This window comes from Astyanax mexicanus, chromosome 10 (genome assembly GCF_023375975.1).
Source record: "Astyanax mexicanus isolate ESR-SI-001 chromosome 10, AstMex3_surface, whole genome shotgun sequence".
NCBI classification, from domain to species: Eukaryota; Metazoa; Chordata; class Actinopteri; order Characiformes; family Acestrorhamphidae; genus Astyanax; species Astyanax mexicanus.
In genome coordinates, this window is record NC_064417.1 from 46,832,244 (window position 1) to 46,858,437 (window position 26,194).

Genomic DNA, 26,194 nt, shown 5'->3' on the forward strand with positions numbered 1-26,194 from the left:
CTGTGTTCAGGTAAATTTCGATCATATTACGATCTTGGCAATATAAAACCCAGGTGCATCACTGACTGAAAACAACCTGGATAGACCTCAAAAGGTCAGATGTTCATTGCTATCTAGGCAGCAAATTGTCAGCAGTGCTTGTTTGTTACCCACATGAACAAGCAGCAGTGCACAAACCCATAGCACTTTACATAAATAACAAACAGAATGAACGATCAGTGAGCAGGCCAGTTTTCTCTGCTAAGAAGCGCTGACACCTCCAGATAGCTACGTTGTTAAAATACAAAAACACGTGCATCATTACTAAAGAGAATTAGTACATGCCTTTTGCGTATTTCAAGATGAACAAGGTGTACTTTTCCTGTTGTTATGATAGCAAAGTCACACTGACACACCCTAAATCAAGCTGCACGGTGCAAGGTTGACGGATAACCTAAAGCTCGCTAAAATAGGACCCTTAGAATTTGATACCAGAAAGGGCATTTAAAATTGGCCTTATGTTATCCTGACAGTGATGATGAAATATTAGGGACATGCCCATTACTGTACATTCAGTAATATCTAACATTCTTATACTGATTATGTTAATGAAACACAACCATGCTGCTGGAGCTTTTAAATTTGGGTAAGTAAAGCGCTTCCGTTTATTTACAGTAAGCTTAGAATTTTAGATTTCCACTAATGCTGCTCCAGCAGTGCTAGCTGGGGTTAGCAGCAGGCTAGAGGCCGATAATACTCACCTCTAAACGGCCAAATAACTAATGCTCAGCATGGACAGCAGTTAATGCTAATATTGCTCCAGCAGTTCTAGCTGGGGTTAGCAGCAGGCTACAAGAGGATAATGGTAAAAGTATGCAGAGAAACAGGTACAGGAATACAGTCTGTAATTATAGAATTACAAAGTGTTCCTGTAGTATATTGTCAGTGGAGCTGAAAAAATAAAGAAAAATGGATGTAGAAAAAAAGGAGGTGGTCATAATGTTATGCTTTATTGTATATATATGTATGTGTATATATGGTCATACTATAACTAATATTATTTACATAATCAGGGTAATAACTAATCTATACTATTTTTAGTTAATAATACACATATTTCTCTCCACTGAAGTGAAAGAAACTGAGAAATGTATCTCACAAGTGAAACTGACTACATAAAATAAACCCACTGGCAGAGAACATTATAAGAATGTTTAGCAAGGTTCGCCTGTAATGTTACAGAAATAATGTTCCAGGAATATGAAAATAATAGATTACCTCAATTATTATTAGAACATTTCTCATGTAATGTTCCCAGCTAGTTATAAGTAACATTCCCAAAACAAAAAATGAAAACAATGACAAGTGACATTAACACAATGTTTAAAAATATTAAATTAAAAACAAACTAAGAACATCCAAAAACTTGATAGGTTGAACTTTTCTAAGAATATTAACTGTAATGGTCAGAAAATGTTCTACTAACTCAAAATTGTTAGCTAGAAAGAATTACATTACGTTTTAATGTAATAATGTAAATGTGCAGTATATTTAATTAAATCAACTTTATTTACAGAGCTGTTAAAAGGTATTTGCCCCTTAAATATTTATTTAGTTTTTGCTTTTTTGTCTTAGTACTTATATTTTGGGCTGACGAGACAACAGTTGAACTCTGACAGAACATTTACAAATAATTTCAGAAAAAGAACATCATACTGAAAGTTAAACATGGTGGTGGTAGTGTGATGGTCTGGGGCTGCTTTTCTGCTGAAGGACCTAGACAACTTGCTGTAATTGATGGAACAATGAATTCAGCTTACTACCAGAAAAATGAGGGAGAATGTCTGTCTATAAGTGTGTGTCTTTTTTTAACTCCGGCATACTTGGGTTCTGCAGCAGGACAATGATCCAAAGCACAACTAAGTTATTAGGTTTAGTGGGCAATTACTTTTTTAGGGTCAGGTTGGTTTGGATAATTTTTTTCCCCTTGATAAATGAAATTATAATTTAAAAACTGCTTTTTACATTTACTTAGGTTGTCTTTGTCTGATAAAAAAATGTGTTGAAAAATATGTATATAAAAAAATATAAGAATCTATAGGAGGGCAAATACTTTTATACTAAGCTGTAGCTGGCTATTTGAAAAACTCAGACAACAGCCATAAGAAATCTGACATGAGCAGGACAGCAGCGGTCATGCAGAACATACTGTGATTTCCCAAGAATAAAAGAAGACGTTTGCGTCTGTCACGGTGGTGAAGTGTGGATAGACTCGTTTAGGCACATTCTGTTCATTCTGGTTCAGAGAGAACACGCCCAGATCATCACAGTCAAGACACAGGTTCTAGGTTCCTCACCAGCACACACTCCACATCAACCGATACCAGGGATCATCACTCCATCACCAGGTTACATACACACTCTTACTAATACCAGCCACCACAACTTCATTCACTGCACCACCACCACTTCAGATGCCCAGCCAGATTTCCAGCAGCCTGAGAGAGAGGTCCAGCTGCAAAGCCTGAACAGGCCGAGTCTTATCTAGGGGCTTTTCAGCACGTGAGACACCTGGTTCAGGTAAGCAGAACACATTGAGGATCAGACCCTTCTGAAGAGGGGAGTAAACAGTGCGTACCAGAACAGAACCATTGATCATATCTGTGATACTTTACACAGAGATGAACATTGTTGAACAGTGCTGTAAGTGTAGTTGGTCTTCTAAGAGATTAAATATTTTAGTTATTTCAAAATCTTTAAATTAAAGCAGATTTGGGTTGTGATTTTTTTCAGCTGCTGAGTTAAGGCTTTCCTAGCTGTGTTTAGAATCATTCCCTATTACAGAAAGGGTTAACTATTTAGAGTATGTCACTGTTTGAAATCTTAACAGTATATTTTCTACCCTATTTAGTCCACCATCAAACACCAATACCATAAAGCATCGTAAAATGTAGAGTACTGATGATGTATTGAGCATGTATTGATGATATACTGAGCATTTCCAATGGTTACCATGATGTAATAGGGTGATATTGTGTCAGAGGTGCTTCATTGCTTTACTTAAGTAGAAATGTTGGTTATCTATACTTTACTGGAGTAATTATTTTTCAGACGACTTTTTTTACTTCTACTCCTTACATTTTCACACAATTATCTAAACTTTGTACTCCGTACATTTAAAAAATAGCCTTGTTATTCCTGTTTCATTCCAGCTTGTTTTCATTCTAGCTTCTCGTCATTACATAAAACCCCTATCCAGATAAATCTGATTTAATAAAGTATATAAAGTATAAACATATATCATTCCAACACCCTATTGGTTTACATGCGTAGCCTAGTATGTAGTCTAGTATGAAGATGATCTGTGGCAGAGAACTCCAGTCAAACATCCAGCTTCTTTAATATATTTACATTCTACTAAAATACATTAATTTTCAATGGAAATATATGCAGCTGAAACAGGAAACAGCCTAGTGCATCCCAAATGTATCAACATTTACATTTTAATATAACATTATAGTCATTATGTATTTAGAGTATTTAGAGAAATGTGTTTTACTTTTATATTTTAAATAGTTTTGAATCTGATTGAGGAACTGTAATTAACATTATAAGTTGTTATAATATAATCCAGTGAATGAATGAAGTGAATGCAGTGAATGAAGCTCTGTAGCCCCTCCTACATGCGCTCTACATACTCTCACACACAGGCTGCATTTACTCACAGTTTCTGGAAGTCAATAGCAAGGATTAACACAATATGATATTACTTTTTTTGTTTTTGTTTTTTACTATTTTTAGCCATTTCAGTAGTTTATATTCTGTTCTTTTACTTAAATAATTATTGATATTTCTACTTACATTTTACTCACACAGCTTTTTGGTTGGTTTATTTGCCTAAAAATGACCTTTTTTAAAACATAACAGTAAAACTAAGTTAACCTATATTTGTTGAATGGTCGGCTAGAGTCTACATTAAAATGAATTTAATTATTTTAAATAACTTCTTTGTTCCTTATAGTAGGCCCAATTTACGGTTATCCATATTACAAAATCACCTCCTTCACACCACTTGAGAAACAGATTTCTTACCAGCATCAGAAATCTGAGTTATGTGATATTTTTTTGTATCTATTCACAATTATAAAGTTTACAAACACAGCCGTTTGCCTTTACTGATAACTAATGTTGTCCATTTAGATAATGCTATAACTTTAAACTGGACACTAACCCCTATTCAAAAAGTGCAAAATGTAAATTACAAAAAGAAAATAAAGTGATGATTACTTTAGTTTAGGGTTATACAAGTGGTTCTTGTAGAATCTGCCTATAAAATGTTCTAAACCTACGAGGCAACAGAACAACAAACATTTCTTAAAGATACAATTAGCATAAAATAAGCAGCTTGTAACCCTGCTAAAATTCTACAAAACCATTGAACCATATTGAGGTTTTCCTTTACATATAAAGGAGAATTCCACAGATTGTTCAAATATTTTTCATAATGAAGTGGTTAAAATGTAAACAGATGTTCAGCCTGGTTTGATGTGAAATGTTCTTGCTGAGTCAGGGTTGTTTTTTGAATGTTACAGGCAGTCATTACAATAAGCAGAATGCATATATCAGCATATCTAATGATTATTGTTGTTTAACTGTAGCTTTGGGCGATATACACCTCTAGAAAAAATAAGAGACTATTAAAAATGCTGAGTTTATTTGATTTTACCAAATTGAAAATCTCTGGAATATAATTAAGAGGAAGATGGATGATCACAAGCCATCAAACCAAACTGAACTGCTTAAATTTTTGCACCAGGAGTAAAGGCATTAAGTTATCTAAAAGCAGTGTGTAAGATTGGTGGAGGAGAACATGCCAAGATACATGAAAACTGTAATTAAAAACCAGGGTTACTCCACCAAATTTTGATTTCTGAACTCTTAGAATTGTATGAATATGAAACAAACAAACATATACCTACAAATAGCAAAATCAGAGAAACTGATTCAGAAACTGAAGTGGTATTATAATTAATTAATTAAAAAGCTGTATTTTTACTATTTTTCCACATTTACCATTATTATACCATAACCAACTTTACATATACACTGAAAGGACACAAATCACTATTGTGTCCAATGACTTTTGTCATGTGCCATGATAACTAAAGAACACTGCACAGACCTTGTATTGGAATATTTGTTGTGGAGTTTCCTGCAATTAATTTGAATTTGATTAATTTGAGTCGCTTGTCTGTTTGCACATCGGTCTGTCTGTCCACATCAGGTGGTTATACCTTTTTAATACCTTCTATTAATTAATTCATAATGACTTTTCATTAGCATGCTATTTAACCCAGTGCTCAATCTTACTCACTAATAAGATAACACACGGCATAACAGTCAGTAACTAAAAAACATTGATTCATAAACAGTAATCAACATTATAATCCAGAAGTCTAGCTCGCAGAGTGGGCCAGCAGTGCACCATGGGATGAGAAGCACTGCTGCCCCTCCAACCTGTGATTTACACACTCATACACACAGGCTGCATTTACTCACAGTTTCTGTTACTCAAGTTTATAGCAATGGTCACCGTATAACTTACACAAGGATGTGTTCCATGAGGTAATGCATTTGAACACTGTTGCCCCATGACTTCTGGCATGTCAGTGCAAATCATATTACTGGTGGTTTTAAATAAACTCTCTGAAAAACATATTACCTGTATTGCATGCTATCAGCTCAAACAAAAAACATACTGTATTATTAGAGAACTGAAACAAGAAAACGATGAATATTTCCTATTTAAGCTCGACAGCACATGACGCTAGCTCATTCTCGTGCAATCTGAAGCTCTATTTATCTGATTAAGATCTAAAAGGTAAGCTGATGCCTGGATTAGCAGTCAAAACAAGCAGCTGTCTGAGACAATGAGCTACAGATAACTCACAGTCTCAGCCAGCATCCAGCTCATCCTGCTGCTGAATGGGATTATTAATATTCACTGATTTTTCTTTAACAGGGTTAGTCTCGGAGATGGAGCAGGAGGCCGAGAGTCCGGTGGCCGGGAAGGCCGAGGAGCAGTCCGGCAGCCTCCTCTACACGTACTTCCAGGGAGATATTAACAGCATGGTGGACGCACATTTCTCCAGAGCCCTGAGCAAAGCGACCAAACCCAAAGCAGAACTAATTAAAATCAAGAAAACCCGCAAAACAGCCAAGACTGGTAACTTTCCCTTAAACAATATAATAGTGTTTATGGATTACATTACTATAACTAAAACTCGTAACTTGCTTTTTCCCATTATTACCCAATTTTCCGCGTTGTTATAAATGAACAAACTGAAATAATTCAACAAATAAAATGTACATTAAAGTTTAATATGGTTTTACAAATCACACTGTTAAAAAAAAATATATAAAGAAACAGTAAATTTCTGTCTGTCTGGATAATTTAAAATCTAAATGAAAAAAAGTGTTGCTCATTTTTAACAAAAAAAACATTAATGCACATTAAAATAAAAAATATATATATATAAATCACACTGTAAAAAAATAAACGCAAAAAAATGTTACTTTTCTGAAAGTAGGAGTTTTCCAGAATAACAACAATAACAGTAACTTTGTCTATACTTAGATAGTCTTTTAACAAGATTATGTATTTTATGGTTAGTTTTGTTAACATTGCTAACTAAAACTGAAAATGAAATGTATTCTTATGTATGTGTTCCACTAGAATATTTTATTTTTTATAAAATCATATAACAAAAAAAAAGAAAAGGATGGTATATGATTGATATTAGTATTGGCATATTGCAGTATTGGTATCAATATTAGTCATGAAAAATAAATATTTGTAGATTACGTAAAAAATGGACCAACAGAAATGATTAGACACATAAAATGTAAATTTAAAAAAAAAATACACTGTTTAAAAAAATGTGGGTAAAAACCCTATTTATTACAGTTTTTTTATCCTTACAGTTTATTTTTGCAGTTATAAACTGCATTTGACAGTAGTATATCAGCATAATGACAGAAATATTGTGTAAAATTATGAGAAAATGTTGGTATTTGTTTTTAACAAAAACAGCATTTATATGACAGTTAGTTTAGTTAAAGTTTAAATTTTAAGCTAAAACAGATAATTAGTGCATTCCACACTGTATTCTTGTCATGTTAGTGTTTTTGTCCAAATAAAAAATTAACAGGGAAAATATCGTAAAATTTATTGGGGAAAGCCTATTAGAAAATGGCATATTTTTTACAATGAAATAACAAATCTGATCAAATGCAAATTAAGAAGTTCTAAAGTTTCTCTGATTTCCACCGTGTTGCAGAGGAGCCAGGCTCCAGTAACTGGGACGTGCAGTCACCTCCACACTTCGGACACTCGTACGCTCCAGGACGGATCCACTTTGGCAGGCGCGAGGAGCCACAGACGAACCCTCATCTGGAACCGATCCCTCCCGCCGCGAGCTCCACCGTATGGCCTGGTGGCCCCCGGCCAGGTGCAAGCTTGGTGCTGCCTCCCATGGTGTATCCCTCTGCTGCGTCTGCCAAGGGTCTGGTGCTGCCTGATCAACAGTACAGTAGTTCCCTATTAAACCTGCTCCACAGCGACCGCCCTGATCTGGGCACAGTCATGGTTTCAGCCTCTAAACAGGAGTTCATTCCAGGCTGGACCAGACATCCCGGATTCGAGGATCAGATGCCGCCCCATCACAGCCTCGACTCCGGTACAGCAATTTATACCTCATACTGTATAAAGATTACTGGGTCTCAGGCTGTACAGTGTAAACCATATAGAAATTTAACTCACCATAGTGAATTTGTCACAATAGACCCAGCAGACCAAGTTTTAGGATACAAGTGTGACAGAATTCTATGTTAGGGCCACTTGATTTTGCTCCCAGCATGCTCTGCAGTCATCATTATTCTTAGTTTGGGTTTTTAGGGGGGTAATGTTATTTGTGGCATTGTGTGTGTGTGTGTGTGTGTGTGTGTGTGTTTGTAGGTAAATGGGATTTAGTAGTAGCGGTTCCACTGGTGTTGGGTTGGAGGCAAGGCTCTTGGACAAGGGTCTCTAACAGACAGTTGGCATACTAACTGTCTGCATATCTTAAGGGCTTGTTTGATTTAATTTGAGAGGTATTTTACTTCAAATTTTAAAAAACTGCAAACAGTGATGAGTGTAACATATAGTTAATATATGATGCAATATGGTGTTGAATTCCCTCTAAAATATTAACTCTTGTAATAGAGTTATTTAAACACTGTAGCAAGTGTGATGTTATCCACAAAGGTGTGAAAAATATTCACATTCATTATTCTGTGACAATATAGATACTAGAGTTTAAAAACAGAAGTAGAAGTTGAAAATATCAACTCAAGCGTTTTACTCTTTAAGTAAAAGTCTAAAAGTACTGTTTTTAAAACTACTTAAAGTATAAAAGTAAAAGTAATGTAAGCTTAGGCTTTTTCCTAAAAGCCATAATGACTATAATGTTATATTAAAATGTTAATGTTGATAAATTTGGGATGCACTAGGCTCCCTGTTTCAGCTGCATCTATTTTTTTAGGCATATAAGGTGGGGTGTGCTGAGCTGATCCTCAGCATCAGTATCAGTACCAGTCTGTTATTAATAGAAATAACTGGATTAAATTTTAAAAGAGCTAATCTGATAGGAGTTATTTTTCTACCTTATAGCGTTACACAATATATTGTTCACTATCGCTATTTTAATGTATGGCAAATTAAGTAAACATAAATTTTCCCAGTGTTTATATATTTAATCTAGCAGATATATCTGATCTATATATTTGCCAAGCATAATTTATTTTACTCCAATCTAGAATACACAGAGTACTTAATATAAGTACATGTCCAACAATTAACTTCTGGTGAAATCTGGTGATATTTCTGTACATTGAAAAAAATGATGAGTAAAATTTACTTTAAAAAACTTTTGCAACTTTCTGCATCTGCATTTAGTCAGACTAAAGTCTCACTGCTGTATGGAATAGAATTAACAAATTTGCTCATTGTGCAGCAATTATTAATAGTGTTTTGTTTGTAATGTGAGAAGTTTTGGAGTCATTGAATTTTTTGTATCTATTTTAAACACATCTTGGGTGTGTTTGAACACCAAATGGGAGGTTCATGAGAGGATCATAATATTGTTATTATATCACTGGCAAAAAATATTCTTTTAAAATTTAATTAAATCAATAATTCCTGGAACAATATATCATCAAAAAAAAATACAGTTATCATGAAAGGCTTAGCTGAAATTCTGTCAGAAGCTCATTTCTCACAGTCTCTGTCTCGTCTCTCCTGCAGGAATGCAAATGATAGACAAGAAGGACTTGTACTGGTATTAACGGAGGACTGAGAGCGTGCCGCTGAAAGGACACTGCCTCCCACGAACAAGGAATCGTCGTCTCTGTTTTGCTTTTTTACCCATTTAACCAGTTCTGAGCCTTCACTGAGAGCTCCTGAACTCGCTGAGAAAGGAGCATGTGCAGACTAACCTGTTCTGAAACTGGATCTTCACGTACTGCTGACGTGCTGCAGGTTGTAAAGGACAGGCCTGAGGCAGCCTGGGGGAAACTGCACGCCTGTGTTCGGCTCCTGGGGCAGGAATGAAGACAGAACATTTCAAAAGACTTTCACACAGAAAGCTGCCCTATAGCTGCCACACAGTTCACAAAATACATCCTGAAGAGTTTACGAGCCTTTTGTTTAATATGTACAGCCTCAGTCACACTGTAGAGATTATTTTATTGTATTATATTCATCAAGCAAACACTGGCAGATATTATTGGTTTGTTTAAAGCAGAAGTCACTTTTACAGTTTATTTTAAGTTGAAAGCAGAAGTATTGCTGAGTTTGAAGGGGACAAAATTCTCTAATAAAAAGTATCAGTATGCTAACAAGACCATCTCTGCAACATCTAATATATTTATTCAAAATTAAGAGTGTTCTGTTGAAAGTAATTGAAAGTATTTCAGAAATGAACAAAATGAATAAAACAATACAGTGAAAAATACAGGATTATACACAGCAATTTATTTTCATTAACATGCATTAAAAGTACAGTCTGGTCCGTGTAATTTTTATCAGTTTGTTTCTCTGATTGGATCATTTTAATTGTTTTTCATTTAGCCTCACCTGGTCAAAAAAATTAAACGGAGTACGTTTAATGCAGGTTAAATTTCTGTGTATATTACAACAAAAATAATAATACTAATAAAAAAATAGACTAAAATAGACTAACTTAAATTTTTTTTATGAATCCGCAAAACGCATTGACTACTGCTTTAAAAAGTGAAATTATACGCAAATGCATTACAATTTTCACTTACCAACCAGAAATCATTTATAATTGTACACAAACTGAACACTGAACTAAGATGATTCTTAGATGGTCGAGCGATCTCCACACAGAGCACTCTCTCTCTCCTCACAAAGATGTCCTTAATGCTAAGATGCTTTTGAGTAACTGGGCCCAGATCATCTTTCTTTATTTTAATGTTTATGAAAGAAATGTTATATGTTACAGAAATATACATAAAAAATATTAAATCAGCTTTGCCATCAAGCTGCCGGCACTCAGAGGGAGCAAAATTGGCCCTGCTCCCTCCGAGTGAGCAGATGGTGCTCTCTTCTCACATCACTCCTAGGATGATGTTCACAGCACAAGGCGTCTGTGAGCTGATGTATCAGAACCGAGCGGCTGCGCTTTCCTCCGAGTGCGCCGTGACGATGCTCAGCAATGCTGCATCAGCAACAGCTCAAAAAGAAGTGGTTCACATGTATCGGAGGAGGCATGGGTTAGCCTTCACCCTCCTGGTGTGTTGGGGCATTACTAGTAATAGGAGTCCTAATGAGTGGGTTGGGCAATTGGATGTGTAAATTGGGGAGAAAATGGGAAAAATTAGAAATAAAATTATATATAAAAAATATATGTAAAAAAAAAATCAGTGCCATAACATAAACCCTATATTCTGAGACAAATAATAAAATATTATAAATTTTTCACTGTAACATTTCTTTCAACCACAATATGTACATTTAATTAAAATAAATATTAATATCCTTTTTCTGGGTCTCAGGAGGATACTGCTAAAAGTATATGGCTTTTACTTTTACTTGAGTAATAGTATGTATAGCCACCCATTTAAAAACAAAAAAGAAAATCAAGTTGGTGCTTTAACTGACTAAGTTGTAACATTACTGGTGTGCTTAGTACATTTGAGATGATTTACACACTGTTTAATAATGAATATCTGCCTTCACGATCATGCTGTTCCCTCTCTTACATAAGTAAAAATCTTCTGGCTGTTGTGAAAATGAAAGCACGGCTCATGCTGAAACAAAACTGGACTAAACTGGATTCTACAGTCTGACAGATACCTTCAGTTACAGCACATGTTCTAAACTGTACACTACTCTTGTTGTATAATGTGTAATATTATATGGATGATATATGGTTTAGGGATATAATGAGTGTATAGTGTATTCTATATTTCTGTAGAAATTATGTGTGAAAATGTATATGATGTATACACTGTATTCCTGTTCATGTATCTTTAATTCGATATATAATACACCTTTTCTACTATGTAATAATATGTAATAAATATTTTGTTTTTTAATGTGTTGCTTATGAAAGTACATTTAAAGAACCTTCAGCTTGTTTTACGTGCAAAAGCTTTTACACATAATCCACAATTTAGAACCTCATCCTAATCATGGCAAAGACACTGTGCTAAATCTTAACCCTGAAAATTAACCCTTATTCTTAACCCAATCCTAAACCCAACTCTAACCTTAACCTCAGCCCATGTCCTGGAACCCACTCTACACTATACACTAATCCTAACCCAGACCCTTTAATATAGTAACTATACTTAGGCATGCAAAAACAAATAACCATAAAATTTCAATAATTTTACCCACCTCTCAGGGAAATGTGAAATGAGCAGCAAGTAATCGTATAATTGTAATTTTTGCTTACTTATGCCTAAGATTATTAATGTAGACACAATAAAAAACATAATTACTGGTAATTAACTGGTGAACTACTGCTTACTATGCTAAAACACCCTGCTAAACCAGCTGGTTAGGTAGCTAGCTGCTGTTATTCACCTGACTACAGGTATCTGAAGCTTACATGCCAGTTAAACTGACGATATATTGCACCATTTCCTAAAATCTGCATAATATCTTCTTTATAATGGACTTTTCACAAAAACATTAATAATTTATCAGTGTTATGATTTGTTAAATAAAACTCCCTGTCTGCTTGGGACAGTTAATTAGTTATTTGTCCATCGATTAGCCAGCAAAACAGGGTTAAAATGTATGTATTATCATTTAGCATTTATTTGAATTTTAACAATGCCTATTTTTGTGTTCTAAACTACTGAGAAATGTTCTGTTCCTTAAAATAAAATAGATTTGAATTTGTGGAATATTTCAAATATTGATTATTCCATTAAATGTTGATCAAAAATCAAGTTAGTTTAATTCAAATCTACAAAAGTTAAATTCATTGTTTATAGATTGATAGAAACCTAATTAGGACTAGGCGTTATTTACAAAAATAAATATATCATAAATATGAGTTTGATTTTAAACACAGTGTAAATATAACCTCCTTGTATTTCAGTATTGTAGTTAAGAAAAAGTGTGAAATATAAAAAATAGTATTTTACAGATTCTGGCAAAATCAAATGTTCATATACTGAGTCTCTTTATGGCAGTTTCTATGTAAAAATATACAATCTCCATTATCCCATTTTGAAAATCACATTAAAACAATAATTTGATAAACCTCTCAGCCCTAGACCTAACCCTTATTTTAATCCTAACTTTAACCCAACACCTAAACCATGACCTCAACATATAATATATATATATATATATATAATCCTACAGGTGTTCTAAGGTCTATAACACTGTCAGGTAGAGTTGTGTAGAGGGGAAACAGCAGTAAGTGAAGTTGTTACAACATTGCCATCTAGTGAATAAATGATGGTGTGCAGGGTAATGTCTGTAAACTAAAGTCAAACTAAGCAGCAAAATCAAAATCTTTGTCACACAAAGATTATTAAATTTACACAAATAAGAGATTTCTATATTAAAAATGTTGATACTCTGTCTGTCAAATATTAAGATTTTGGGGTGGCAATGAATGCATTTACTGCATAAGAGCTCAATAAAAAAACTAAACCAACAGAGATATGGAGCTTAAAACACAAGTACCTTTATAGATTTGAAAGAAAAAATAATGGTGTAATTAATACATTTTAATTTTAACTTTTTATTTTTTAGCTTTTTGTGTTTTGAACTTGTAAGGTAGTGAAATTTACTGTAGAAAAAAAGAAATCACAATAACAACATACCCTTTTAAGTTTATTTCTGTGTAAAGCTGCTTTGTGACAACATTTGTTGTAAAAAAGTGCTATATAAATCAATTTGAATTGAATTGAACTGAATTTTAGAAAATTATAATCCATAGATTTGCAATTTAAAACATTTAGATTCAAAAATTTAGCTTGTGTCAATTTATATATTTTTCAACAGCAACTTTTACCATCTCACAAGTTTTCAGATAACAAATCAGCTATATAAATTAAAATCTCTTCAATTCAAAACTATAAAATACAAATTTAGGTCACAGATAAAATATATGTTAGATAGAGCCGAATGTATGGATCTAAAATAAATATAAAAATATATTTAACAGCAACTTTCAGCACAGTTCAAAACAAAAAAAAGCGTTGTTAAAACACACATTTATGAACAACGACATTCAACATCTTAAAGGTTAGTTAAATTTAATTAAATCTACAAAATGCAGATTAAAATACTTTTTGATTTTGATTTAAAATAGATAACAGTGACTTTAAGAGGACCTTTTGTAACATTTGGACAAATGATTGATGTTTTAAATAGCTGACATCTTAACTTCAAGCTAATTGTTATCTCTGCCATGGCATTTTTCACACCCAGCATGAATCCAATTCAGAGCCACAGATGGAGGGACAGTCGCTGCCATACGTCTATGGATTATTGACATCCTTTGTGCTAATTTTAGCATTTCTCCCATCTGGTGTCATTCCATTCAAACTCCTTTCCAAATAACAAAAAGGAATTGATCCCCTGCTTCTCAAAACCCCTCACTGCAAATGCACACATGGTTCCATAAGTCAGTCTGCTCAGCATTTCGCATTGTCTCCCTTTTTTTACGTAGTTTTACACTCTATAATTATTAATGCAGACTATTATTAACAAAAATGCAAGGTAACTATCTAAGTGGATTATTTACTGTATTAGTCTGATTAGAAGACTCATTAAGTTAAATTAACCTACAACTCTGTTTCTTGAACCTGAAAAAAAACAAAGGCCACAATTTGCATCAATCTTTGGGGATGATTTTAACATTTCTTTTAACAACGCAATGACATGCCACATGTCATGGTACAGAAACTAGTATCACGCCCTATAACATGACCTGTGGTATATATGGATGTGATTTTGTAGAGTCTACAGTCAGATTAAGCTTTCACTTAGTCTAGACAATAAGTTACATCTGAATGAGCTACAATTTAATGTCCTCATACACTTTAAATTTACTGCACACAGATTCATATGCTGATAAGACTGCAGCTGTTATTCGGTACATTGATTTTTATTGTCTTAAAAGCTATTTTGTATTTGTTTTGCCATTTACTATGAAGCTTTAATGATACTTTTGTATAATTTGTTATGTTTTTCTTTATTTCTGATTTTTCCTTTTTTTTACATTGTAGATTCATATTAAAGACACCAGAACAATTAAGGAACACATATGAAATTATGTAGTAACCAGTAAAAAAAAGTGTTTGGCCTGCATAACCCCTGAGATGGTGATTTGAGGTGATTTAATTGGGAGGAGCTGGAGCTTCACAGCGTGAAGGAAAAGCAGCAACTTTTGTTCAGCACCTCCAGGAACTCCTTCTTTCAAGATGCTGAGAAAACTATTCCAGGTGACTCTCCCTCATGAAGACCCTGAGATTAAAATACCAAGAGAGTGCAGATCTGTCCTCAAAGATAAATGTGCTACTTAGAAGAATCTAAATTATAAAACATATTCTGATTTCTTTCACCCTTTTAGTTACAGGATAATTCAGCATGTGTTCCTGTATAGATTTAACATATTCTTCAATAATAAATTTACAATGTAAAAAAAAAAAAAAAAAAAAAAGACACTGAATGAGAAGCGATGTGTCTAAACTTTTGACTGGTAGTGTAGTTTATTAGTAAAATTCATTTTTATGCCTATAAATTCATTCTAACAAGATATCAGTGATGTCAGGATCATTCTCGTCAGACTTCAAGATTATAAATGAAGTGAATCTCATTCTGTCAGCTCTTGACTAATGGTATCACAGATATATTAGGCGATGAGCTCACCGTATTAATTTATAGTGCGGCAAGAAGTAATGAAATATGCAGGACCACCAGTGTAGCATGTCTGCATCATATTTTTTTTCATTTGAAATAAGTGAAAGTGATAAATGGAAAATTAGGATTTTTTAAACATGCACTTTCAGTCTGGTTAAATCAGATTCCGATTCGTTTTCACTCTTGATGTGATTCATTTGGGCAAGTGTGAATGCAGTAATCACATTCGGGTGTGGACCAAAACTCGTCCCCACTGCACTCTGGAGTTTCATTCTCAATAAACATGTTCTTAAATAACAGGCATGTGCTTCTTCTGTGAGGCATTATTCATTAACATCATTCTGAACAGATTTTGCTTATTCAAACAACTCAGTTGTGGGTTTCCCTAAAGGTTCTTTGCACAAAGATGATTCTCAGGTGGTAGAGCAGGCTTCACACTAAGCACTCTCTCCATTAACATCCGTTAAGATGTTCCTAATACTAATATGCTTTTGGGAAAATGAGCCCAGAAGTGTAGTCAAAAATGTCAGTTTTAACCCTCTACTTACTAAAAAATGCTGGCTCTAAATCGGACTGGATTTTTGGGCCCAATCTAAGCTCTAACCCTCCCAAGTAGGCCTGTCACGATATCAATTTTTACAAACGATATGTTGTCCCAGAAATTATTCAGATAAAAGACTATTAAATGGCACTCATATAATGCTACACATTCCTGTTCACACACCTAATTCACATTGCGAAGTGCGGAGGCAGGGGAACCGTGGGTCTGCCCCACACCATGACCTGCAGCCCCGGTCTGTCCCAGCTGGCCTGCTTTGGACCAACATAAAGACCCTGCATCAGTCTTAACTCTTCACTTTTGTGTGTAAAAATAAACCAAATCGAGGGGAAAACTCTCCAAGTTTACAAACTCGCTAACTGATTCAAACAATTCTTGCCGGAACACGCCCCCTTATGCAAACATTTTAAATCGTGGCTGTGTTTCTTATTGAAAACAGCCAAACCGACAATAAATCAAGTGAATATACACTTAAATTAAAGGCAGGTTGGCTTGACAGTTGACAGTGATGCATTAACATGACAAAAATTGTAACTCATTGCAACTTTGAAGCCAAAGGAATAACAAACAGTATGTTTTGGACTTGCTGTCCAAGAAGAAGACAGAAAGTATATCACGACTTCTTTGGCATTTAGGTGGCCTAATAGATTCAACACCATCTGTTGCTCTCCCCTCGCCCCTGTCCAACAGAGCTTCCAGCTCTTTATCCATTATATATCTCATTCAGAAACTGTCTGCAGCTCAGCCTCCAGGAACGTCAACCACAAAACTCAATTAGTCTCCCAGCCTACAAGAATGCCATTCTAAAAACGAGAAACGCCGCATTTCTGTGACATTAAGAAACAATAATATTTCATGATAACCTTTAATGCCTGATGTCAACCAGCCTATTGCCATGGTAATGTGTTATTTCTGAAATGATAGGGTTTAATTACAGAGACCCAAATGACTCAGGTTGATTTTTGTCAGCGTTAAGCCAGGCGGTACATGCAGAGGTGAGTCGTCTTTACAGGCTGAAACCTGACAGAATGCAGCAACAATGGACATTTATTTTAGGACCTTCTGTAAACTAAACAATACATGTCTGTAATTTTAGTCATAAGCATCAGGATGGTTATATGCCAACTTGATAAGTATGGTAATGATACTCATGAAATCTGTCAAATCAGTATTACATCAGTTTTCCCTCCATGTACATGGAACATCAGTATTTATATTCATCATGGGGATGGCCTGGGAACTCCCACATCTGTATAAGTGGTGAAGTGCTATCCTGTTAGAGAGGCTGAACAATGGCCAGCATGCTCATGGCAAGACTGCATGAATTACAGGTGTTGGAGCAAAGATTCTGGGTGCGAGGTGGATAGGACTTTCCATTTCTGAAGTTGTGTTGGAATTTAACTTTTCTCAAGCCACAGTTTCACTTGTGTATACATGTGGACAGCACAGTGAATGGTAATAATTGTGACCAGCACCTTCTGGCTAGAATTGTCCAACAGACAATTAATTGATCCACATTTAAAGCTGCAACATTGACTTTTTCTTACAATAACAACCAGAATAATTAGAAAGTGACTTACTAACACACACTCAAAACACACATTCCTTAGAACATAAAAGGTGTAGAATAGATTCAAAATGATAAATTACAGTTATTTAAATTGCAGAGACGTAAGTATCTATTCTGCACTCGGCTGATGTGTTCTTTGATGTGTTTGAAGCTGTATTTTATAAAACAGTAACCTGTATTATGAAGCCATAGGGAACAGTTATATAAATGTACCTGCAGTAAATACAACAGGGAGGTCTGGACAAAAAGGTTTCCTGACTAAACCATTAGTGCAAAAAGTTATGGTGATTACTGGGTGATGAGTTATATAATATAGAGATAGAAAAAATGTAACAGGTCAAATATTTACTAAATATCTAAAGAATTAATTATTTAATTTACAAAACACAGAGCAAGGATGTTAACAGAAGAAAAAAAAATTGGCATGCTTTGACATTCGTTCACCACCGTTAATGTTTCAATTGGCCTACAAGAAATTAATTACAGGTCCTCGCCTAATGACAGAATAAATCTGTCTACTATCTAATAATATATCTAAAATTATTTTGTCTACATTTTGCTATTAAAATGTTGTTTTGAGATATTTTGGTAAAATGTAGTCTAATGTTAGAGATATATCGTCCCTGTCGAATGTTGAAAACAAGCATATCCAAAATAGTACATACATCTTCTAAGTTGCCAAGTATCTTTGCTGGAGTGTGGGGGGGCGGGACGTGTGCAGGTGTGATGGATCACAGTATAAACCAATAGGGTGTCGGAATGGTATATGTTTATACTTTTCATCCAACCACAATCAGATTCATCCTATAGGCTATTTTTAAAATGTAAGAGCAGAAAGTTCAGATAATTGTGTGAAAATGTAAGGAGTAGAAGTAAAAAAAAAGTCAACAATTACTCCAGCAAAGTATAGATTTAGGTAATAAGGAATAAAAAATGTATACTTTGTTACATGACACCTCTGCACTTGTATAACAGAAATATGCACCATAAAAGGCATTACTACCCACAGTGGACAGCTTAGTGGGTGATAGATACTTTATTGATCCCAATATAATTTTAGGACATGCCAAAAGTCATGGGACATGATTCTAGTTTCTGATATTTGGCATGTCAGTGTGGAGCTTTTAAACAAGTGTTGCAATTTTGTCTCTGAAAGCTAAAAAAAAATACAACCTGGTTTGCAATTACAAAATAATTTGACAAATTGCAGAAAATAATAAAACATCTAAACTAAGCCACCCCATCATGGATAATATTTTGGTTTATTTTGGTTCAGCACGAGGGAATATAAGAATGGCGAGAGAAGGAAATTAGATAAGAGCCACACAGCGAAGACAGCGATGAAGACGGACAAGCCAAATTTGGCCGCAGCTCTGTATGAAGTTGCCTAGGAGCCAATTTAAAGTATTGTGTTTTGTATTCACAGGAAGTAACCGTTTACAGACAGGTCATCAGTGAATAATGAACCAGCTTTAAAGGGGACATGAAACACTTCAAGTATTTAGTATAATTCACAAGATGTATTTTCACTAACAAATTTTAGAAGTTTAACAGTTGTCAGTGAAGCGGAATTAAAATAATAAGCAATCTAAATGTCATTTTTTTAAGTAAGGGCAGCGCCATCTTGTCCCAGCGCTGAAAGTGACGTCACGAGGTTGGTTCTCGAACGCCTCACTACTACAACCCCTGGCAAATAGTATGGAATCACCAGTCTTGGATGAGCACTCCTTCAGACATTTCATTCTGTAAAACAAACTCTGATCAAAAACATGATACAATAATAAGGTCATTCCAAAGTGCAACTTGTTGGCTTTCAGGAACACTCAAAGAAATGAAGAAAAAACATTGTGGAAGTCAGTGAATGTTACTTTTATTGACCAACCACAGGGAAAAAAATATGGAATCACTCAATTCTGAGGAAAAAAGTATGGAATCATGAAAAACAGATAAACAAAAGATGATTAAAAATACATCACTAGTATTTAGTTGCACCACCTTTGGCTTTTTTAACGGCTTTCAGTCTCTGAGGCATGGACTTGATGAGTGACAAACAGTATTCTGCATCAATTTGGTGCCAACTCTCTTTGATAGCAGTTGCCAGATCAGCTTTGCAGGTCGGAGCCTTCTTGTGGACCATTTTTTTCAATTTCCACCACAGGTTTTCAATTGGGTTGAGATCTGGACTATTTGCAGGCCATGACATCGACTGAATGTGTCTTTCTCCAAGGAATGCCTTCACTGTTTTTGCCCTATGGCACGATGCATTGTCATCTTGGAAAATTATTTCATTATCTCCAAACATCTGTTCAATTGAAGGGATGAGAAAACTGTCCAAAATGTCAATGTAAACTTGTGCATTGATAGAAGAATTAACCACAGTCATCTCCCCAGTGCCTTTGCCTGACATGCAGCCCCATATCATCAAGGACTGTGGAAATTTGGTTGTTTTCTTCAGGCAGGCCTCTTCATAAATCTCACTGGAACGGCACCAAACAAAAGTTCCAGCATCATCACCTTGTCCAATGCAGATTCTTGACTCATCACTGAAGATAACTTTCATCCAGTCATCCACAGTCCATGATTGCCTCTCCTTAGCCCACTGCAGTCTTGTTCTTTTATGTTTAGGTGTCAATGATGGTTTTCTTTTAGCTTTCCTGTATTGAAATCCCATTTCCTTTAGGCGATTTCTTACGGTTTGGTCACATACATTGGCTCCAGCTTCTTCCCATTTATGCTTCATCTGTTTAGTTGTACTTTTTCGGTTTTCAAGATAAATGGCCTTAAGTTGCTTGTCTTGACGCTTTGATGTCTTTCTCGGTCTACCAGTACGCTTGGCTTTAACAACCATTCCATGCTGTTTGTATTTGGTCCATATCTTGGATACAGCTGACTGTGAACAGCCCACATCTTTAGCAACCATGCGTGAAGAGTTACCTTCTTCAAGAAGTTTCACAATCCTCTCTTTTGTTTCAAGAGACATTTCTCTTGTTGGAGCCATAGTTCTTGCCACTCTAATTCGTCCAGCAGCCCTCCAAGGTGTCATGACTGCAGGTGTTTTTAACTGCAGACTAACGAGCAGATCTAATCTGAGGCAGGTGTCCATTTAGGGAAAAGAAATTGACTGGGTGTGTCCTTATTTTCTACCTTCAATTTGAGTGATTCCATACTTTTTTCCTCAGAATTGAGTGATTCCATATTTTTTCCCTGTGGTTGGTCAATAAAAGTAACATTCACTGACTTCCACAATGTTTTTTCTTCATTTCTTTGTGTTCCTGAAAGCCAACAAGTTGCACTTTGGAATGACCTTATTTTTGTATCATGTTTTTGATCAGAGTTTGTTTTACAGAATGAAATGTCTGAAGGAGTGCTCATCCAAGACTGGTGATTCCATACTTTTTGCCAGGGGTTGTATAATCTATGAGAATACCGTAATTTAGATCCTCAATAGATCATAAAATCCACACCAAAACTCAATGCAGAGCGGGGGGGGGGGGGCACTTTTGTATTGTCCCTGTGTGTAGTAATACTGGGAGTAGTGAAATTTAATAGGGTGAGGAATGAGAAATATTCACTTTCACTTTCATACCTTCAGCGGGGGCTCGCAGCGCTGAAGCGTGAGAATCCTCCGGTTAGCTGCAATGCTAGGGGTTAGTGGCGAGCACTTTCTAGACCAGGACTATGTGAAGGAGAGGGGTTTGAGTCAGGAGCATTAGCGCCGGATAAATAAGCTGCAGTCCGACGCTTTTTTCCTCCGTTTTTTATTTTTCCTCTGATCAGCTGGGATGTACAGACCGTCCGAATGTGTAACGTTACTATGAGAGCGGCAGCTGTACGAGCCAAACGGAACGAGCCAAACAACGCGCTCACCCAGCAGAGCAGCGAGAGGTACCGTTACCGAAAGTCTAGATCAAATGACAATTTAAAGAGAACATAGCTAGCGTTAGCTACTTAGCTAGCTATCTTATTATAGCTAGCCAACGCTAGCTAACTAGCTAACACTAACTAGATGAAGCTAAGTACCCAGTAAGCCTTCTAACTTCTAAACTGAACAGTTTATCAACCAAACAGCGCCTTGGTGTTTCAATATCCACTTAAATCATGTTCGTTTCATTCAGTCTTAATAGACTCTGGACCTTACATGTTAAATAGCTAAATGTATATAAAATAGCTGGTTAACTGGATGGTAGTACCTGCTGTGGTCCATAATCTCCACAAACAATAAGCGCTTTTCCTCTAGCTAAGTTATATGCCTGGGATCTTAAACCAACCAACCTCGTGACGTCACCAGCGCTGCACGGGCAACATGGCAGCGCCCTAGCTCAAACGTAACAAAAATAAATATATTATAATTTAGTGTGTAAACATTCCCCCCCAAATAAATTCCATTATATTTAATCCCTTAGAAAACTTGTACAAACTGAAATGTTTCATGTCCCCTTTAAGTGTAGAGGATCTTATGCAGTCAAAGGAATCCAATTCTCTGCATGATTGCACAGTTTAGTGCCTTACCAGATCAAACAGCATGCCTGACTGAACTCATAATGATCAGACCCTACTCAGGTAGATGAATCAGGTGGATAAGAACCTGAAAATAGAGTAAAGAGTAGCCCTGCGCTAAATAACAATCTGGCATAATCACAAGCTCATATTACTATTGTTATTGCTTATTAGGGACTCTAATTCTAATTGGTTTTGTTATTCGAGTAAACGTGAGAGCAAAATATGGGTATTCACTTCATCACAGAGATGGAAAATGCTAAACTGCCACTGGCTGCAAAGAATTGTTAAAGACATTTCAACAACAGGGATGCTCTTTATTTTAGAAACAGGTGCTGTGACATAAAATTTTACTTCTATTATGATTTATGTACAATTCCACATGACCCTGTCTGAAAAAAAAACTCAAGCACTCTTTTAATATTAATGTTTGAGAGCATCAGTTGTAAAGTTGTGAAGAGGTAAAGTTGGTATACAGTGAATAGCTTTATTTGAGTAATGTTCTAATCCATATTATGGCAAGAACTATTCAACTAAGTAAATTAGGTGTGTTAACAATAATAATGAGTACAAAATGTTGGATTGCCCACCTCCATTCTTCCCCAGCATTCCGAAATACAGTGCTTTTAGCTGATGTTCCAAATAGGCTTACAATGATTTGCATAGCATTGGCCATACAAAGAAATGGCTATTTTTAAACCATTAACAAGTTTAAAGTAGCTCCACACTTTAATGGTAGAATTCTGAGGGCCCTGAAAGGTAGTTCTTTTTGGATGTTGTAATTTCCAAGTTTCAAGTAGGACATTTTAACAGGAGTCCCCGCAAAAGTCGGCCTTCCTTTTAAAAAGTCGGGACAGTCTCACTAGCCCTGTGTTAAGGATACAAGATGGCTACTCAACACATGAATACAACAAAAGTAACAGCAATAGCATTATATTAGCAGTTTAGCTCTGAAACGACTCTAGCATTACCTACAGGTAATAACCACAGGTCAGTGCAGACTTCTTCAGCTTACGTAGGACATGGCAAAAGTCATGGGAAATGACAACTTCTTCCTTTCCAATAACATTTGTCATGTCAGAATATGTTCTGGCCTGTGTGCTACTACTGGAGCATGTTACATCACCAGTGATTGGTAATCAATAAATCACAGTACCTTGGTACCTCACTAAAGAGAGAGTTGAGAAAAACTGGAGGAAACAAAAGACATAAAGCCTAGAGGCCAATCAGAGGCCTCTGCTATTTTTAGAATGTAATCAATGCCTGAAGTCTGACAAATGACAGCTGAGCGTGTCCCTCAGACCCCTAATGATGCTCTCGACAGATAGCTGCACAGTTACCGAGACGAGATGTGGCAGCAGCGTTAGTTCAAAATCTATATCACAGCCAGCACACCATCACATACTTTTATTGCCTTAACATCTGTGCTCTGTTTTTGTGATGTCAATTGTGATGTTTTGTCAATTAATATAAAACTTTAGTTCAAAGTGTCACAGAGAGTGACACTTAGGGGAGAGTAAGAGCCTCTGTATTGATGCCTCTATAATACAGAATACAGATTTTTTTTATACTTACCCTAAATGACTTCATATCCTGACAGTCAGTTTAAAGTTTGCTTTATTGGTGTGCAAAATCTAGCATGTCTATGTCAAAGTATATGGATGAAACACATTGCAAATATTGTGCAATAAATACTACTGATCAAAATTTATTCTATTAGCAGTTTTGCATGGCCTGTTTTACCATCTTTGCAATGACTTCCTTACTAACACTATAACTGTAGAAATTGAGCCTTGGTCTGGTCCCGAAAGTTTACATGTACCGTTACTACCGTGCTTACACTGACATGCCAAATGTCTCATGACTTTTACAACGTACCAGGGAAGATAAAGAACGCTGTACTCACCTGTCGCATATCCCTCTGGAGTCTCCTGCTTTAAATGTGGATTAGATTTTTCTCCCAGAGATGAATGTCTGTTTGCATGGAAAATTAACACCCACCCACCCATGTCCACCTTCTACGGTGTGTGTACTTTGTGCATGCGGCACTGTGGATCAAGGAATTTTAATTACCTGCAGAACTATGGAAATTGATTGTTTTCAGTTATTCTTCGAAAAATATGACAAAATATTATCATTGCTTACTTTTTTCCAACTTTATTTCAAAGTGTCATTGAACCAAAATTTCACAATTGAGAATTACTACCTTTTAGTGCAGCAATATACACTGCTCAAAAAAATAAAGGGAACACTCAAATAACACATCCTAGATCTAAATGAATGAAATATTCTCATTGAATACTTTGTTCTGTACAAAGTTGAATGTGCTGACAACAAAATCACACAAAAATCATCAATGGAAATCAAATTTATTAACCAATGGAGGCCTGGATTTGGAGCCACACACAAAATTAAAGTGAAAAAACACACTACAGGCTGATCCAACTTTAATGTAATGTCCTTAAAACAAGTCAAAATGAGGCTCAGTATTGTGTGTGGCCTACACGTGCCTGTATGACCTCCCTACAACGCCTGGGCATGCTAAACTAAAGCATCCGCCAACTCCTGGACAGTCTGTGGTGCAACGTGACGTTGGTGGATGGAGCGAGACATGATGTCCCAGATGTGCTCAATCGGATTCAGGTCTGGGGAACGGGCGGGCCAGTCCATAGCTTCAATGCCTTCATCTTGCAGGAACTGCTGACACACTCCAGCCACATGAGGTCTAGCATTGTCCTGCATTAGGAGGAACCCAGGGCCAACCGCACCAGCATATGGTCTCACAAGGGGTCTGAGGATCTCATCTCGGTACCTAATGGCAGTCAGGCTACCTCTGGTGAGCACATGGAGGGCTGTGCGGCCCTCCAAAGAAATGCCACCCCACACCATTACTGAGCCACTGCCAAACCGGTCATGCTGAAGGATGTTGCAGGCAGCAGACCGCTCTCCACGGCGTCTCCAGACTCTGTCACGTCTGTCATGTGCTCAGTGTGAACCTGCTTTCATCTGTGAAGAGCACAAGGCGCCAGTGGCGAATTTGCCAATCCTGGTGTTCTCTGGCAAATGCCAAGCGTCCTGCACGGTGTTGGGCTGTGAGCACAACCCCCATCTGTGGACGTCGGGCCCTCATACCATCCTCATGGAGTCGGTTTCTAACCGTTTGTGCAGACACATGCACATTTGTGGCCTGCTGGAGGTCATTTTGCAGGGCTCTGGCAGTGCTCCTCCTGTTCCTTCTTGCACAAAGGCGGAGGTAGCGGTCCTGCTGCTGGGTTGTTGCCCTCCTACGGCCTCCTCCACGTCTCCTGGTGTACTGGCCTGTCCCCTGGTAGCGCCTCCAGCCTCTGGACACTACGCTGACAGACATAGCAAACCTTCTTGCCACAGCTCGCATTGATGTGCCATCCTGGATGAGCTGAACTACCTGAGCCACTTGTGTGGGTTGTAGAGTCCGTCTCATGCTACCACGAGTGTGAAAGCACCACCAACATTCAAAACTTACCAAAACATCAGCCAGACAGCATAGGTTCTGAGAAGTGGTCTGTGGTCCCCACCTGCAGAACCACTCCTTTATTGAGTGTGTCTTGCTAATTGCCAATAATTTCCACCTGTTGTCTATTCCATTTGCACAACAGCAGGTGAAATTGATTGTCAATCAGTGTTGCTTCCTAAGTGGACAGTTTAATTTCACAGAAGTTTGATTTACTTGGAGTTATATTGTGTTATTTGAGTGTTCCCTTTATTTTTTTGAGCAGTGTATATGTATCAAATGAAAACAGATGAGGTAGATGCAGTAGTTATTTTTTTCAAAAGAACAATGCGTCTCCATTGTTCAGCTCTTATGAGTTTAATAACGTAAAGCATGTCGCATACCGGCATGTCCGTCAAATAACGTAAAGCAGCGTCATGCCGCAAAAGCACATTATGAAGTTTTTTTGCGAAGATTACTTTATCATCACTTATATAAACCGAGTTTATGCAAAGTGACCACGCTAATACATTTCATCGTAGCCTACTTTATATATTTGCATGAATAATTGATGAAATTACTGTAGAAATGATAGGGATGATAGAAGGTAAGTAGCATGATAGACACTTTTCTATCGTCCCCATATCGCACAGCACTAGTTAT

At 36.3% G+C, this 26,194-nt stretch overlaps 2 protein-coding genes across 2 annotated transcripts in view; one reads left to right on the plus strand and one right to left on the minus strand.

The window, feature by feature from the left end:
• Positions 1-26,194, minus strand: part of arhgef6 (Rac/Cdc42 guanine nucleotide exchange factor (GEF) 6) — a 233,886-nt gene that overhangs the window by 115,712 nt on the left and 91,980 nt on the right. The window lies entirely within an intron of this gene.
• On the plus strand, positions 2,297-11,640 carry vgll1 (vestigial like family member 1). Its single transcript, XM_007238918.4, has 4 exons — positions 2,297-2,559; positions 6,002-6,205; positions 7,320-7,718; positions 9,323-11,640. Exons 2-4 carry the CDS (start codon positions 6,016-6,018, stop codon positions 9,361-9,363), a joined length of 630 nt encoding a protein of 209 aa, XP_007238980.1. The 5' UTR covers positions 2,297-2,559; positions 6,002-6,015; the 3' UTR covers positions 9,364-11,640.